General features: G+C 54.2%; 1 protein-coding gene across 4 annotated transcripts in view; it reads right to left on the bottom strand.

Annotated features, from left to right (window-relative positions):
• ACOX2 (acyl-CoA oxidase 2) overlaps nucleotides 1–15205 on the bottom strand; it is a 30907-nt gene extending 15702 nt beyond the window's left edge. Inside the window, exons 1-11 of one of the 4 annotated variants that reach the window (XM_070359183.1) lie at nucleotides 15064–15205; nucleotides 12859–13034; nucleotides 12093–12255; nucleotides 11499–11650; nucleotides 10975–11082; nucleotides 8663–8782; nucleotides 8229–8344; nucleotides 7373–7545; nucleotides 5091–5253; nucleotides 3774–3964; nucleotides 2052–2231 (exon numbers count right to left, since the gene is read on the bottom strand). In XM_070359183.1, the coding sequence (XP_070215284.1) occupies nucleotides 2052–2231; nucleotides 3774–3964; nucleotides 5091–5253; nucleotides 7373–7545; nucleotides 8229–8344; nucleotides 8663–8782; nucleotides 10975–11082; nucleotides 11499–11650; nucleotides 12093–12255; nucleotides 12859–13034; nucleotides 15064–15074 (1553 nt within the window). In that variant the 5' untranslated portion in view covers nucleotides 15075–15205. Of the gene's footprint in view, nucleotides 1–2051; nucleotides 2232–3773; nucleotides 3965–5090; nucleotides 5254–7372; nucleotides 7546–8228; nucleotides 8345–8662; nucleotides 8783–10974; nucleotides 11083–11498; nucleotides 11651–12092; nucleotides 12256–12858; nucleotides 13143–15063 lie in introns of all 4 variants that reach the window. The other 3 variants (XM_005898983.3, XM_014479198.2, XM_070359184.1) reach the window with 3 other exon arrangements.
• Nucleotides 15206–17883: the final 2678 nt, after the last annotated feature.

The following is a 17883-nucleotide window of genomic DNA, read 5'->3' as shown; positions in this document are numbered from 1 at the left end:
AGTCCTAGAGAGGTTAATTAAGCAAGTCACGCAGTGAGGAAGGAGTTCATAACCCCCTAGCTGCGCCAGGCGCCCTCCGCTCTTTCTGATGTGGTCTCCACCCTGATCCCAGTGTTTTCAGGCCACTCAGTTGACTGGCTTCTGTGCCGAGCAAGGAGAGTGATTTTCCTCTAAGGCTAGTTGAAGCCTGCCAGTCACCCACTGTGCTCCAAGTTCCACCTAAGGGACTTTGGAAAGGAGGAAAGAAAACCATCGTTTGTTCTCCAGACTACAAAATTGGTCATTTGTTTAGTTAACCTTTATTCTCTTATCTTCTGTTCCCTGCCCATCCGCTCCTGACCCTTGGAATTTGTATGCAAAACAAGCTATTTATTAGGCAATACTTACGTTGCTTTGTCACGGGATATATAAGCACATGACACATCTGAGTTCTGAGCAAAAAGCAATACACAGCCATCCCTTGCTATCTCTGGGGGGTGGGTGGGGGCAGGGAGAATGGTCCCAGGACCCCCACAGATACCAAAACAGAGATGCTCAAGTCCCTGTATGAAACAGTGTGGTATGGTCACAGGCTCTGCGTCCGCGGATATGGAGGCCAACCGGGGTGGCATTTTAATTACCCCGAGCAGCCTTCTTTTGCCCACCCCTCCACTCCAGCTGAAATGTTACTTCTGTGAAGCCTGAACTTTGGTTTCTATCAGACTGGTTTACTGATGGATCCTCAGAGCCTGGTGGATTATTAAGTACTTGCTAGATATTTGTGGAGAAAATAGATGAATGTTCCAAGTTGTTTGAATGATCCAAGTTTTGATCTTGAAATAACTATTAACCATCCCTGGGATCACCAGTTGGGATGTAAGACCTCTTATTATGTACTTAAGCTGTTTTTTTCCAGGTTGTTTTTGGTGTGCTGGTTGGGGAGGGCTCAGAAGGTGTCCCTCCTAGGTAGTTAAGTCTCTTCTCCGTGGGACTGTCTGTGTTTGGCCACGCCCAGTCTTTATTCCCAGCCCCTGGCACATGTGGATGTTCTTGGAACATAGTCAGTGTCTGACAGTATTTACTGAATGACAGAGTGGAGGAGTCTTTGGTCTTGTCTATGTGCCCTGAAGCTTACTAGACCCTGGAAATAAACAAAATCCTTTGTTATACTCATATTTTAAGCATTATTTTTAGATTGTGGGATGTTTTGACCATGCAAGTACCATTATCCCTCTGTATCCAGTTTTCACATCTTCAGATTCAACCAAGGATCAAAAATACTTGGGAAAAACAAACTCCTGAAAGTTAGTTCCAAAAAGCAAAAGTAGAATTTGGTGCACACTGGTAACTATTAACGTATCAGTAACGTATTTATTCCTGTTCACATAATATTTACATTTTATTAGGTATTATAAGTAATCTGGAGATGATTTAAAGTATATGGGAGGGTATGCATAGGTTTTATGCAAATACCCATAATATTGCAAATTTGCAAATATTCCATTTTATGGAAGGGATTTGTGTGTGTATCCTGAGAGTTTGATATCTATAGAGATCCTGGAACCAATCCCCTGCCGATACAGAGGGATGACTGCAATGCTTTATTAGTATTAATATTAGTACTGGTAGCAGTACTAGTATTATCAGTATTACATTATATAATTATATATAACTATTGCATATATAATTATTATGTTACATTGTCATATATAATTACATTATTATGCTATAATATTGTCAGCATTAGTACTGATAGTTTTTGTTATTTGCATTGTATGGGTACATTCTCTGTATTTCAAACCATAATAAGAGCCTAAAGATTTAAAAAATTCCTTGCACTGGTTTGAGAGCTAATGTCTTCCTGTTATCTTGAGCAGGATGGGGAAGTGACAGGTGTGAATTTGCCTTCTCTCTGCCCCTCATGGCAGAAACCGAGAGGAGTGAGGAGGTTGGAAAAGGGGGCTGGTTTTTGGAAGAGTATTCAAGACTGTCCCCCCCAGCCAACCCCAGAGGCCCTAAGTGTAAAGGAGCCTGCCTCCAGGTGGGATAGTTGGTTTCTCCGCATGGCTCACCTGACTGCCACGTGTGCCCAGGCCGTGGTGTAGAGCTCGGGTTGGAGGAAGTCGGCTGCCGTTTGGGCTGGACACCTGGCCAGGTCAGGTGCGGTCAGGTATGCGACAGACTGAGGGAGAGACCCCTTCGATGCGGAGCCTGGGGACTTCTGAGTGTTCAGGTAGCTCTTTATCAGAAATCTGGGGGGCAGAGGTACCAAAAGGTGAGAGGGTTGGGGGGCCCCATGGGACAGCCCAGCACCCCTCTCTCCCAGCATCGTGCACCCTTAGGCTCCCCATGGGAGAACCAGGGCCACCCACGCTCTTTCCTGGGTCCCTGCTGGTGGCTGCTCCTCACTTAAAGCCACAGTGCATCTGAGGCTATAATTTCTTTCACAGTGAAATGGGCCTGGAGCCGCAGACCTTGGCAGACATCTTCAGATCCTGAACGTAAAGCCTTTTGATAATGGAACAGAATCTTCTGTCTTGGCTAGGATCTTGTGATTTGGGGATTTATGACGATTATACTGTGACTGCGGAAATTAAATTTTCTTAGCTGATAAAGGGATAGAGGCAAGATTGTGAACGTGAATGGGAGAATTACAGGTGGCTCTTAGCTTCTTCTTTATGATAATCCAGTGATTGGAGGCTCTGGGCCAGAGAAGCCTGGATTCCCATGCCACTCCACTGAGACCTCTGTGACCCTGTAGAAGTCACTTCCCTTCCCTCAGCCTCCTTGCTTCCAGCTCTAGATGACGATGATAGTCGTCTGATGGGTCTGTGAAAACTGGATGAGATAGTATTTTCTGAGCGCTTGGCACAGTGTGGGGCATTTGTATTCCTTTTGTAATTTGAAAAAAAAAAAGTAATGTTGTATAGTTACAAGTTTTTAAAGAAATGTTATATAGCAAATTTGCCAGTCCTTTCTCCCTGCCTGGAGAAGTATTTGCCCTCTGTAGTCCCCTGAGATGGAGGCACGTGAAAGGCCCCGTCAGCCACAGACGCACGAGAGAAGAAACTGCCTGTTGAGGGGATAAGGAATGAGTCATTCCTCCCTGCCTTTCAGGGTGGGGCCTCCGGCGCAGACCGTGCGCTAAACCTGGGCATGCCGCAGGGAGCCCCCCAGCACACAGAGAGACGCTCAGATCGTGTAACTGCTCCAAGGGAACGGCAGTTGCTGCCCTAGACAGAATGGTGCCCTAGACAGAGTGGTCAGGGGGAGCATCTGGAGGAGGTATCGTTTTAGCTGAGACCTGAAGGGTGAGGAGGAGCCAGCTGGAGGGGAGTGAGGCCCCGCAGAAGTGAGCAGAGGAGGAGGTGGGGAGAGGATGGAGGGAGGCAGGGCCAGATCGAAAGGTCCTTTTAGGCTGCAGTGTGGGGTGTGGCCTTTTCCTGGGAGCTGAGGGAAGTGATTGAAGAATTGGGAGCCAGGGAAAGAGGTGATCTTCTTTAAGCTTTGAGAAGGTCCCTTGGCTGCCTGTGGAGAAAGGACTGAAGTGAGGCAGGTGGGAAGCCGCAGAGCAATGAGGAGACTGATGCTGTGGTCCAGGGGGCGGGGCTGGCGGCCTGGCTGAGGCTGCAGGGTCTGGGGAGAGGGGATGGATTGGAGACACGGTGTGGGAGCTGGGCAGCCCCCACGTGGCTTTCCCAAAGTCTGCTCCCTCCGTGGGCGTGAGATGATGCTTCAACCCAGGCAGCAGCTCGGTGGGGTCCCTGGGGGCCAGGCAGAGGCCTGGGCCTTACCTGGCCGTCTGCAGGTAGAGCACCGTGTTCTCGCCCTCATAAGTGCAGGAGGCCGTCACTCTGGTGAGCAGGGAGGGCAGGCCGCTCAGCTTCGAGTAGCCGTGTCCACCGCAGGCCCTGCGGCACTGCTCGACCCCCTGGGTGCAGAAGTCCGACAGCATGGCCTTCAGACCTGCGCTCAGCGCGTGAAGCTGCGAGAATAAGAAGGGGGTCAGGTGGCGTCAGGAACGACGTGCCTGCCACTCACAGAGCGCCCACGGGTGCTGAGCACCGCTCTGTGCGGTGAGAACTGTCTCCTCAGCCCATGACTTGATGAATGAGAAGACAAAGGCTCGGGCCATAGAGAGAGGCAGTGTCACTGGAGGGCTGATAAGAACAAAGGATAAGTGTCCAGGCCAGTGTCTCCGGGATCTCAGGTAGAGAGTGCTTCCCAGGTCGGTCTCGCCATTATCCAGGAGCTGCAGATTGTCCCCACAAGCAGAGATTTGGAGAGCTTGTCTGTGAGCGTGTGGGTCCACTGTCAACCCACTGTTTCGGGTTGTAGGAGTGGCCGCCAGGCAGTAGACCTGGTTTGAGTTTTTGGTTCTTGGAGACCCTTAGCCGTCTGTCAGACTTTTCAGGTCCTTGGGAGGAAGGGGCATGTCCCTTAACCTCTCTGTGCTTCACTTTCCTCATCTGTAAAATGGGTATGGTGCCTGCTGTAGCGTGGACAGATTACTGAAGCAATGCTCATAAAACACAGGGCCTGGACGGACTAAATCTTAGTGTGTGTGTGTCCACAGTCCTTTATCTGAGAGGGCCTTGGAGCCAGATGTGTTTTTGGAATCAGAATATTTTTTGAATTTTAGAAAGGTAAAACAGGGCATTTAAGGTGGATTAAATATAACACACTTATAGGAGCCAGGGGCATCTTAGTGAGCTGATTGATGTACTGGTATTTCTGCTGCAAAATGTATTCACAGCGAGTGGGATAAATCTGGGCAGTTGCGGTCAAACCGTGCCACTCGGTGAGTTCTACGTGACTTTTGGTTTTCAGAACTTTCTGAGTTTCAGAGACACACCAGGGATTGCCCCCTGTGTTCTGTACACCGTCTGTGATTACTTCATCTAACATATTTAGAGCTTCCTGGGGGCCAGACCTGGGAGGATTCTGTGTCAGAATACGGTTCACCCGGGGCGGGGGGTGGGCTGGGATGTTGGAAATCTTCTGTGGGCGGGGAGGCAGGAAAAGCCCAGGGCGGGCAGGACTGGGGCTGTGTCCCGGGGGAGGACAGTTTCAGCCACGGTCCCAGCTTCTGCCCCTCAGGAAGCAGGCACCTCAGGCAGGAGTGCGAAGTCTCCGTCCAAAATGAAGCTGTAGGAATGGTGGAAGAAGTCCAGGAGGCTGTTGGCCACGAAGTGGAACGCATAGGCCATGGCCAGCGGGGGGCAGAGTTTCTGCTGCTGCGTCTGGTAGTCTAGGACCTTCGCCTCTGGGTCGCTGAGGGAAAGGAAAGCAGACGTAGAAGGTTGCTACCTGCCCCACCCACCTTCCCCGAGGCCATAAAAGCCTTAAAAATGACAGTTGATAACTCACTGCCAGACTTGACGTAGAGGGACATGGTACCACTAATAGCCTTAAAATTCCATCTCACATGAACACCCACACGTTTCACTGTAGAAATGCTGGCGTGTTTGCTGGTGGGTGCTGCCCCTTGTGGAGGTTTACAGAATTAGAGCATATGTACCTGCGAAAATCTGGCAAGTTCTGAATACCAACATACCTGGTCTCAAGGATTTGAGGTGAGGGCTTGTGGCCCTGAAGCCCAGGGTATTTGACCCTTGACCTTTCACTGTCCAGCTTCATGTGCTGTGTGCTGGGGAACACCGTGAAGCCTAGTCAGTACCTCTTAGGCTGTGAACGTGGGTTTGATGCAGTTCCGAGGTAGGGATTTCTCCTGCCTCGTCCATTACTGTGTCCTCAGCGCTTGAGACTCTGGTCAGCATTTGGGGCCTGTGGTAGGTAACTACTTGTGGGTTGAGAAAAAGTGTGACCGTGAGAGGCCTCCCGTTGGGGATGGGGCGAAACCTGGTGTCTCTTCCTCAGGCCAGCAGCCCCTCACCTGGACATGCACTGTTATAACCATCCTCAGGGCGTTTCTGCAGCCCATAAACCCGGGCCCCAGCAGGACACCACTGGCGATACCGTCTTCCCAGCTCGCCTGTCACCAGAGACGACTCCCTCAGCCCAGGATTCTGAAGCCAGGCTGGCCAAGGTGCCTTGGGCTTGCCGGCGAAGGACCCTGGACTGAGGGCCTGGCGTGCCTCACTGCCCTGGAAGAGCATTCTTGTCAGGCCCATTAGTAGATGGAGAAGCTGAGGGACGGGAGGGTTGGGCGGCTAGTCTGAGGTCCCGCAGCTAGCGAGCAGCCGAGTTGAGGGTGGCCCCAGGCCTGCCTGGTTTCGCCTCTCAGTCCACTTTGCATTAGTCACCTGTGGATCCTTGAGCCCATGGTGTGAAACTCCACCAGATTCTTAGACCAGATGTTCGCAAGTTCCGGTCCTGGTGGTCTCGCTCTTCCCTTTAGAAGTGAGGAAGTAGGCCTAGAGAGGGCAGAGGACTTGCCCAGGGTCACTTAGTGGAGTTGGGGCAAGAACCGCCCTGACCCCGCCTGTCTCTGCCCCACAAGTTCAGTCAGCTGTGCCATGTCCAGCCCAGCCTCTCTCCCTGAGCTCACACTGCAGCCCTGTAGGCCCAGACTCCAGTTTGCTGCATCGTGGGTGTGTGCCCGTGTGGTTTATTCTAGAAGATTCTTTGTCTACCGAAAATTGAAATGTAATGGGCAGTTCTATATTTTTTTTCTGGTGAATCTGATAACTGCGTGTGTGTGTGTGCGCCTGCATGCTTGAGGGAACATGGCTTTGTACACGTACACATATTAAAGCAGAAAAACTTATGTTTTTCTCCTGTGGATTACCTGCTACTTTTAAAATGAGAAAAATAAGTGCAAATCATTAAAAAAAAAAAAAAAAAAAGAAGCAGAGGGTATAGTCAGCCCCTCAGTGCCGTGGAGTAGACAGAGTATTGGCCAGACACAAGCGCAGACAACAGAAGGACCTGGATGTGGACATACCACAGCCAGAAGCCGACAGCCACAACCAGACAGAACCGTCTCCAATACAGTCGGATGTCACAGCGGGCTTTTCTAGACACAAGCATTCACAGCTGACAGAACAACCTCCAGGGCCATGTTCACCCACAGCATGGCGCCCAGCCCATCAGATGGCACTCAGCCTGGCACAGCCATACGGGACCCGTGTGGACAGACTGAGTCCACCCTGGCGGTGCGGGGCAGACACTGACCCGTGTGGACAGACTGAGTCCGCTGCAGGGCAGACAATGACCTACAGATACAGGTCGGGCCGGCTGGTCAGCCAGGGTTCCAGGGAGCCAGGAAGACCCCACAGACCGGATGGGCCAGGCCCAGGCGACTGTGTGTGCACGAGGGGGCTCACGTGTGCTCCTGGCACCCCACTCTGGCAGAGGGCTGGGGTCAGGGGGCAGACACTGTGGGACCGAGGGGGCCCCGGCTGCTGTGGTTCCTCTGGGCGCCCCTTGCCTGGGCCGGAGGCGGGATTGGCGGCGGATGACGGCGTAGCGGACGGCAATGGTGCAGGCCTTCTGCAGCAGCGGGAGGACCTCGCCCAGCAGAATGTCCACACGCACCACCACCATGCTGAGGTAGTTACTCTTCGGCACTCCGAGCTTGACATAGGTGCCATCTGGTAGGACCTAGTAGACGGGGGCCAGGCAATGGGTCTGAGCTGGGACTCCCCAGCCTTCCCGCGCCCAGAACTGCGGGCCTCCCTGCACTGTAGACACTGGCGTCCTCGGGCTGCTCACCCGGAGTAGACCCAGCCAGCACCAGCCGTGTGCTGGTACGACCATTGTTAAAACTGACACTCGCCTGTACTTGCTGACACATACCCACTGCCCACATGCCTCAGCTCACAGCTCCTCCCTGGTACACCCCAGACCCCCCACAAGCCACAGCTTCCCTCATATCCATGGTCATGCCTGGCAAAGTGGGGACCCCCCCAGAACTTCCTCCAGCACTCAGCTGATGTCTGTTCGAAGATTGGTTGTGTGCAGGCTGTACTGGAGGTGCGTACGCACACCATCCTCAACCTGTTTCTCTTTTCCTCACATGGCCTTGCCACCCTACCCCGTGACTGCTCTGCCACCTAATGCGGTGAGCATTTACTCTGAGGTTCAGCGAGGCCAAGTGACGTGCCCAAGATCACACAGCTCCAAAATTGGGACCTTACTCAGGTCTGCGGGACGCTAGAGCCCCTCTGGGAGGGATGCCCCAAACCCAACTCTCTAGAGAAGGACCCAGGGGCAGCAGCAGCTTTCTGTGGGGTGTCTCTGCCCCCTCGCAGGCAATGCAGGCTTGCGCCCTCCCCAGGACCCACCTGTGCGAAGCGATTCAGCATGTTCTCCCTGGGGATGCGCACGTGGTCCAGTTTGAGGAAGCCATTATCCGTGTGTTCAAAGTCCATCTTGGGCCCAATGTCCCCAATGGTGGTCCCTAGGAGGATACGGAGGAAGGGGTGGCCGTCAGTTGAGGGGTCGTATGTCAGCACACAGCCACATGCTGGCTCCTCCGAGCCTCACAGCGGCCCATGGCGTTGGGGTTATCACAGCTGCTGCAGGTGAGCAGGCTGAGGTCAGGTGCTCAATCTTGCTCGTATCCACCCAGCCTGTTAGAGCCAGGTCTGTGCAACTGGACCGGTCCCTGCCCAAGGGAGACAGGCCCCAGTTTCCCCCATGGACCTCTGGGGCCCAGGACAGGGAGGCCTGGTGGGGTCTTCTGGCAGGGGTCCTAGAGGAAGGAGCAGGAGCTTACCTGGCAGCGGGCTGTGGTCGTCGAGGCTCCGGATGGGGACAATAAAGGCATGCATGCCCTGCCGGGCTCCAGAGCAAATCAGCTGGGCCTGGACCAGGGCATGGGTGGCTGACCGTCCCACTGCAGGCAGAGAGGGGAGAAACCCAGTGTGACCCCTCATGTTACAGAGGAGCAGGCCAAACCTCCTCATCGGGACCCTGGAGGAGGGCCCAGTCTGTAAGGAGGACCAGTGTGGTGGCTTGGGGGTGGGGGATGCTCTGTGAGGCTGGAGTGGGGCTTTGTTTGGTCTGCCTAGGAGGGTGGGGGTTGGGGAGGCTGGAGGGCAAAGAGTATTTTCCAGGGGAGCCACACAGGCCAGAGTGCAAAGCAGAGGGAGCAGCATGTTCAGAAGCTTGGGGACCAGGTCAGCCTGGTGGGTCCCAGGTCGTGGAGTTGGTGGAGCCAGGGAAGCTTAGGGGTGCTTAGTCAGGATACCCCTCAGTTTATACAGCCTCCATTCATCCTTGGAAATGACTGGAACCACCCCAAGAACTTTAGTGTGAGTGTCTCGCTTTAGAATGGATGGGGTTGGAGGGATTTATGGAGAGTTGGTGGCTGGGGCTACAGAGAGTTCCGTCTAAATGTTTGGTTTGTATAGCAGCCACCCTGCGATACACGGGCAGAGTCCCCATGGGCTCGGGAAAGGAGGAAGGCTGATGGAGATCTTAAGAGGGCCCATTGCCCTCCATCCCTTCTGGCTGCTCTTCTAAAGGCAAAGCTTGACAAAGGCTACGGATTTTAATGAAAATGCCCTGAATGGAGCAATCTGGGAAAGCTTGGCATCTTTTAAAACTTGATCCTGCCACAGTCTTCTGACTGGAGTACATGCTCTTGATTATTTTCTTTGGGATCAGGGGGACAGGATTTTTACACCATGGCTGTGGGGGGGAACGTATGTAAGGATCTGTGGTCGGAACACGGGTCCCAAATCACAGGGAGATGTGTGCCTTGCTGCCCCCACCCCAGCAGGTGGGCACCTTTGAGACCTCAAAGAGTCACTGATTGCAAAGAGAGGGAGCTACCCTCAAAGAACCAAACAAATCTAGCAGTGACTTGCAAAAGGCATTGTGACAAAAGCAAGCTATTTTTTTTTGCTCCCTGTCCTCAAAAACCTATCAATGACCCTCTGTGCCATCAACCTAATAGTAGTGAATACAGATAACCAGCATTTCCAGTCTTTGCGGGCAGGTGTGCCCAAGTCCCATTTTCCAGAAAAGGAAACTGCGGCTGAGAGAATAGAGGGCTGTGCCCAAGGGCACCGACCTGAAGGAGGCTGAGCTCAGACTTGAACCCTGCCTGATTTCAGGGTCCCTTCTTCCCTGCAGTTTTGTCAGTGGTCGCTGCTCTCTTATTTCTCTGGCCTCTCTCTCTCCACTGGTCTCTCCTCTCAGTATTCATCCCTCTCTGCTTGCCTCACCCCTCTCTCTCCCCCCTCTCTCTCTCTCTCTGCTTTAGTTGGACTGCTCACGTGTGTTATATCTGTTTTTTCCAAAGACAAGTGAAACTCACTCAGTTGTGTCCAACTCTTTGCGACCCCATGGACTATACACTCCATGGAATTCTCCAGGCCAGAATACTGGCATGGGTAACCTTTCCCTTCTAGAGGGGATCTTCCCAACCCAGGGATCGAACCTGGGTCTCCTGCAATGCAGGCAGATTCTCTATCAACTGAGCTACGAGGGAAGCTGCTTTCCAAAGAAGTATTCTCAAATCAGAGGAAGAGGGCCCTGGTGGAACCCGGCTCCTCGGGTTTTGGCAAACCGCCCACACTCTGGGAGGCATCGGGTGGGGGCACAGCCTCCACCCACTGTCTGCAGGGGTGATGTGGCGCCAGTGGCCTGATGGACACTGGGGTGTCCGAAGCAGAAGAAGGCAGGCTCGTTTTTCTCCCTGGTGTGTACCCTGTGCGCTGGCTGCTGGCAAGCTTAATCATTAACTTGGAAGACAAGAAGAATGGTGAGTGCCTGGGGCCAGGCCAAGTGTGTGTAGGGTGGCAGCGTGCACATGAGAGAGGCCTTGACCTTCATCCCCAAGGTTGGGGTCAGTTTCCTCAACTGTTTCAAAGTGCCTCTGGTGGCTTCTTAGCCACTCAGTGATGAAATTTTTCATATCCCAACTGTTCTACCACGTAAGAACCTGGGGCTCTGGGAAGGGACTTGCCCAATGTCATCAGCCTAGAACAGTGCCTCCGTCTGAGGTCTGCTGGACACCACCGTCAGCGCTATTCTGCGGTCCAGCTTCGCTGTCCTTGGGGGATGAGGGGGGATACTCACGGTCCCCAGGCCACCATTTGATGGCCGTCATCGTGGGGCTGTGCACCACAAACTCCTGGGTGGCTGCATCGTAGGTGGCTTCAGTCTCCAGGCCCTGAAGATACGTCCCTGGGAATCAAGGCGGGTAGGTAGACGTTGGGCCAGGGCGGGAGTCTGCTGGGCTAGCAGCGTCTGGGTGTCCCTGGAGCTCCCAGGCACCAGCCAGTGTGGAGTGGGGCACACTCCCACTCCAGTGTGTTCCCGGCATGTCTCTCCCTTCACTGGTGGGCTCTGCGGGGACACATGGCCAGCCCACGATAGCGGGTGGTGGCTGACATTTCCAGTAGGAAGGACTTGTGCCACCACCAGTTCATACGGTATGTTCGTGTAAATTAGAAAAAAATCACCCCCTCTTAAGACCTTTACACTGCCACCTGCTGTGACATCTTGCTAGTATATCAGCCTGTGACGACTGAGATGGAAATGGGCCCTCTGGAGCTGAGCAGGGCATTGCCTGTACGCTGCATGCAGCAGCCCCTGCTCACCGTGCCCCAGTTCTGTCTGGGCGTATGTCCCCAGGATCTGGAACTTGCTGCAGAGTGGGTCCCACTTTGCAATCTGCTCCTCTGAGCCCAGGCTCCTGATGGTTTTCTGGAAGATGTGATGTATCGCGAAGCCCAAATCTCCAGAAACACTTCTGTAGGGGAGACACACAATGGTTGAACAGCCCAGCGGAGACAAGTTCCCCAGTACCCTCAGGCTGGCAGGGGGCAGGAGAGAAGGGATGCCTGGCCCTGGCTTCCCAGGAAGTGGTACCCTTGGCATAGAGCTGACTCACTCCCAGACCCTGATGCTGGCAAAGTGTGAGAGCAGGAGGAGAAAGGGGCGACAGAGGATGAGACGTTTAGATAGCATCACTGACTCAATGGACAGGAGTTTGAGCAAACTCCGGGAGATGGTGAAGGACAGGGAAGCCTGGCGTGCTGCAGTCCATGGGGTCGCAAAGAGTCAGACACGACTTAGTGACGGAACAACATCAACAACCAGTATCTTTGCTAGGGAACATAGCTCATGGGCTGGGTTTTCTGGGGGCTCCCAGGTGGACCCGTCTCTGGTGGAGGCACCCTGCGAGTAAGCACCTGGAGGCGTACTGTAATTCACTGCTGCCTTCGGACCAGCCCAGGCGCTGTGCTAGCATGAGGATGTGGAATTTCTTCTTAATGGCGGCTTCGTAACGTTCATTCTGGGTCATGAAGTAATTATCCTTCAGGCTAAGCTCTGGTTCACTGTGGATGATGCTTTCTGTGAGAGGGACAGAGAACAGAGAGCGTAGCGTCCTGGGTGAGGTTCCGGGTACCTTCACAGCTTCCCATCCACGTGCCTCATGAGTGTGGAAAGGCAGTCAGTGTACAGATGCAGTCAGAGGTCCTGAGATGGGGAAGCGACTCGCCCAAGGCTGCGAAGCTATGCCGTGGAAGAATAAGGACCTCAGGGAATACTGACATGTTAAAGCTTCCTTCATAGTCCAAAGGGACAAATCTCTAATAGTGGAATTTTAAGAGCAGAATTTGTTATTTGAAGATGTATACCGTGTGCTAAGTCGCTTCAGAGGGTGTCCGACTCTCAGCGACCCCATGGACTGTATGTAGCCCGCCAGGCTCCTCTGTCCACAGGGATTCCCCAGGCAAGAATACTGAAGTGGATTGCCATGCCCTCCTCCAGGGGATCTCCCAACCCAGGGATCGAACCTGCGTCTCCCACGTCTCCCGCACTGGCAGGCGGGTTCTTTACCACTCGGGCCACCTGGGAAGCCCATCTGAAGGTGGGACTGCTATGAAGGGACTGTCTTTCCAAGAAACGCACGTGGGCAGAAAGCCGGGGCTCCGTTCCCCAGCCTGCTCTTACCCACTTTCCTCCGGAGTGCGGTGTTCTGGGCGCCTCCGTCAAGGATGTTGGTGAGTTCCTCCACGTTGAAGGACTGCGAGTGCCTCTCGCTCTCTATGTCAGGATGCATGCTACTGCTCCAGGCGTCCCCCGCTGACACTCGGTGCACTGGATTGCCCTCCATCGCCTGGCTCTGCCTGGCATCCGAGAAGAGATACTTCCAGTCCAGCTGCTCTGAGCCTTGGACTGTGCTGAGAACCTGTGTGCAGCACGAACTGCTCAGGGCCGAATGTCAGCTCAGCCTGCTTGGGAGGAAAGCAGGTTCCTTTAAAGGCTTGCGGGCCCTTCCTCCTGCACACCCTCCCCTGGGGCCCTCGGTGGTGCGCTGGGCGCTGTCCAGCGGGCCTGCAGTGACTGCTCAGTACCCGGTGCCGCAGTCAGCTGCGTTCCAGCTGAGGTTTCGACAGAGTCTGAGGACACAGCTAGTGTTCTGCCATTGCGGCTAGTGTTCTAAGCATTGCCTGCGGGGCGGGGGATTCTCAGAAAACATCAGTGAAGGTCATGCATGAAGAAATTTCACCTTAGGGAGGCGAGGTGTGTGGCCTCTAGCCACACTGCTGGAGCTGACCAGGAACTGGGTGGTGTCCAGCCACAGAGCACACACTCTGTCGATGCTATAGCCGCACCTAGGGAGTGGGGAGGTCTCACCGGGGGGACCGGTGACCCCATTCACCAGTCCCAGGCTCAGCTGGCCCATTCCTGTGAGCCTGGAGGGGTACTGTGGAGCTGAGGGAGGAAGCTTGCCTCTTGTCTGTGACGTGTTGCCCCCAAACCTGGGTGTCCCCCACAGCCACGGTGGACCCTGCATCCTTCACAGCACCCCCTCGGCCTCCTAGAGCCCCTGTTTCCCCACAGCAGAACAGCCCCCAGGTTGAGTCTCTCAGACCCCCTTGTCCGGCCACCCATCCCCTCTGCTAACCTCCTGTGCTGCCCTCGCCTTGCGCTCGCTGCCTCCGAGCCTCCGCCCGCTCTCCCCGCGGCCAGGGTGAGCTCTGACACTGCAGTCTCCTCTCCTGCTGGCAGTCTGGTTCCGGGTGCTCACTGTTCATGGGCTGGAGTCCGTGCCCTCTGCCATCTCACCACCTCTCACCCACATGCCCCTTGCCCCGTATCCACGCCTCCCCACTCCCCTCCTGCCCTTTGCCCCCTGCTCTTTCCCCCACTTTTCCTAGTGAGCCCCAGCCTCCAGGGCCACCCCTTCGCCTCCCTGATGGCTGGGCCCCCTGGGAGAACCAGGCCCCCTTTTGGTTACCGCCCCACCCCGGCTGCTATTAGAGTGAACAATAAGGAAGGATTCCTTATTCATTCAAATGTCCCTCTCCCAAAGTGTGAGTGCCTGGGTGGCCAGCGCTGCTTTTCTGGGGTCCCCAGAGTCTAGCTCACAGGACGCCTGCTGTAAAGCTTTCCCACAGGTGGCCTCTGTTGATTCCCACTCTTCTTCACAACCCTGCAGATGCAATGGTATTATCACTGTTTATTAGAGAGGGCAGGCGCCTCGGGAAGAGAGGAGACTTTGTAAGGTCACACAGCCACCTGTGGCACATGGGATTCATGCACGGACTGAGTGGGGGAGGTGGGGAGTGCCACGGGCTGCAGACAGAGGGCCCGAAACCTTCGAAGAACCCTGTCATCTAACGCCTGGATCCCCGCAAGCCCTCATGGCCTGGCCTTGTCCCCTCTGCCACTTCCTCCCTGCGCTCCAACTGCTGCTCGCTGTGCTCAGATACACGCAGCCTCACCCCCTCCAGTGGCCAGGGCTGTGTCCTCTGCCCAGAACATTCTTTCCCGATGTTCTCACCGCTCCCTGCCTCCCTGTGCAAGTCCTTGGTCTGTGCCATCTTGTCAGTGAGGCCCACCTGACCGCCGTCTTTAAAACCCCACACCCCTGCCTCTAGCCTCCCCAGCCCCCCTCACCCTGCTCTGGGTTTCCTCTGCATCCCTTATCGTAACATACAAGATAATTTGCTCATTTACTGTTTTGTTGTTTGTTTATTGCTGTGTCTACCTGAGGGCCAGGATCTCGGTCACATTCGAGCCGTGGCGCTCATACTTGGCTCCCAGGGAGCGTCTAGGAGCAGGTGGCCGGGGAAGGACGGACTCTGAGAGTCCGTAGGGGTGGCGGCAAGTGCGCAGTGAGTCCCACTCCCTCCGGTGCCCCTGACTCACCTCTGTCCCATGCCTGCACGGTAGGCCTGGCCTGACCTCCGCAGCCGTGGCCCAGGCCTCTCAGCGCGGCTCGGCCAGCCCCTGTCTCCTCCCCGGGAGGGGCTGGACCACAGAAGACAGAAGGCGCTGCCTGGCAGGCTCCCAGCTGTCCACTGCCTGCCAGGCTCCCTCTGCTGGGTGTGGCCGGGCTCTGCCTCGCCCGGGTCTGCCCTGGGAGGATGGCTCAGAGGGTGTGAAGTGGGACAGATAGCTTAGCACCAGGCTGGCCCAGCACCTCAGTGCCAGCCTCCAAGCCTCTGTCTTCCCCTTCCTCTCACTGCCCATCCGGCAGCCTCCCAGAACCTGGTGCTGGTCAGATGCACACGGTTTCACTCTGTGTAAAAAAAAAAATAAACACCACAGGTTGTACCCAGAGTCAGAGACCAGGGTGCAAATCCTGGAGGCGTGCCTCTTGGGGGACCACTTCTCTTAACTCCTTTCCCTTAACTATAACTCACAGGATGAAGGAAAGCTCTTTTTGTTTTTTTCTTTTTTAAAAATAAATTTAAAAAGCTCTTCATTTTTGGCCGTGCTGGGACCTCGTTGCTTCATGGGCCTTCTCGAGTTGTGGGGAGCGGGGGCCACTCTCGTCTCTCGTTTCCGAGCACAGGCTCTCGGGCGCTTGGGCTTCAGTAGTTGTGGCTCGGGGACTCTAGAGCACGATAGTTGCGGCACAGGCTTAGTTGCTCTGCATGTGCCATATTGGGCTTCCCAGGTGGCACTAGTGGTAAGGAAACTGCCTGCCAGTGCAGAAGTTGTAAGGACATGGGTTTGATCCCTGGGTCAGGAAGATCCCCTGGAGGAGAGCATGGCAGTCCACTCCAGTATTCTTGCCTGGAGAATCGCATAGAATGAGCCTGGCAGGCTGCAGTTTATGGGGGTCGCAAAGAGCCGAACACGACTGAAGCGACTTAGCACGCGTGCACGTGTGAAGGTTCGGCTTGTGCAGGATGCGCAGATTCGGTTATTTGTCAGTATTTATTTTTAGAATCCACGGTGATCTGAGTTCTGGGCATAGCAGGAAGCCCAAACCAGCCCTGCCCTTGGGAATCTTCCAGACTGGGTCAGGGAGCTGCTGCGGGAACAGAGGATCCCATTAGGAATGGGCAGGCTCGCCTAGCTGGATACTCACAGCCGCTTCTAATGAACTTATAACTTTTTTGAACTTAAGGTCTCCTTGCCCTCTCTTGCTGCTGCTGCTGTTCCCAGGGTGTTCCTGCTTTGCCCGTCTAGTTTTTGTCTTTTTGGCTCACCACAGTGTCACACTCTTCTGGGAAGTCACGCTAGTCTGGATTAGAAACTCTGGGACTTGCTTTCTTAGCTCCAAGCTTTGGCTCCTTGTGGTATAATAAAAGTTATAGATTCAGCCTTTGCCCTTGGTTCCTGGCAAAGAGCTCCTAAAAATCCTTGTCATCTCCTGAGTGATAGAATTCTCTTTTGTATCCTGGCTGGGGGCCTGCACACACCTTCGGGTTGGGCGGGGGGAGTTGCTGTCAGACAGACCAAGCCTTAATAATGCTAGGGCTGGACTAGCAGTCCTTCCTACCTCCCCCACCGCTAACCGCCTGGCTGGGAGAGTTGCTGGAGACTGAACAAGTCACCAGTGGTCCATGATATAACCATTTATACCTGCATTGTGAAGCCTCGGTAAAAATCCCTAAAACAGTGGGCTTTAGGGCTCTTCTGAGCTGGTGAACACATGGAGACACTGGGAGGGTGGCCTCCCAGCCATATCTTGTCCTACCCGCCGCCTCTTGCCCTGCCTTCCCCCCACCCCGACCCCCGCACAGTGGCTGTTCCTGAACTGGGTCCCTTACAATAAACCCACAAATGCAATTCAAGTGGTTTCTGAATTCTGTGAGTCATTCTGGCAGGTTATTGAACCCCTGGGAGGGGGTCATGGGAACCCCTGAATTTATATGTAGCTGGTAGGTCAGAAGTCCTGGTGCCCCCGGGCATTTGCAGTTGTTGTCGGAAGCAGGGGCAGTCTCACGGGACTGAGCCCTGTTCCCCTCGGGTCTGCACTGACGCCCAGAGGCAATTCGAATGGAAATGTTTGGACGTCCAGTGTTGGGGAATCAGAGAACTGGTTGCTGCTGGGATGGGATACCTCATGTTTGGTGTCACAGGTGGAGGTGGAAACAGACACCACACCCTCGGTATGAGAAGTGGCTGTTTTTCCTTTAATTACTGGTTTTTGTCTGAAGTATCATTGAAAACAAGGACTGTGTCTGCTTTGCTCTTGGTCCTGAATGCAGTCCCAGCCCCAGTTCAGCAAGTAGTTCAGTTCAGTAGCTCAGTTGTGTCCGACTCTGTGACCCCGTGGACTGCAGCACACCAGGCTTCCCTGTCCATCACCAACTCCTGGAACTTGCTCAGACTCATGTCCATCGAGTCGGTGATGCCATCCAAGCAACTCATCCTCTGTCGTCCCCTTCTCCTCTCGTCTTCAGTCTTTCCCGGCATCAAGGTCTTTTCCAGTGAGTCAGTTCTTCGCATCAGGTGGCCAAAATATTGGAGCTTCAGCTTCAGCATCAGTCCTTCCAATGAATATTTAGTACTGATTTCCTTTAGGATGGACTGGTTGGATCTCCTTGTAGTCCAAGGGACTCTCAAGAGTCTTCTCCAACACCACAGTTTAAAAGCATTAATTCCTCGGTGCTCAGCTTTCTTTATAGTCCAACTCTCACATTCATTCATGGCTACTGGAAAAACGATCTTGGACTAGATGGGTTTTTGTTGGCAAAATAATGTCTCTGCTTTTTAACATGCTGTCTAGAT

This window comes from Bos mutus, chromosome 22, assembly GCF_027580195.1.
Source record: "Bos mutus isolate GX-2022 chromosome 22, NWIPB_WYAK_1.1, whole genome shotgun sequence".
Lineage (NCBI taxonomy): Eukaryota > Metazoa > Chordata > Mammalia > Artiodactyla > Bovidae > Bos > Bos mutus.
Note: the sequence above shows the minus strand (reverse complement) of the source record. Positions and strands in the feature narration are given on the sequence as shown.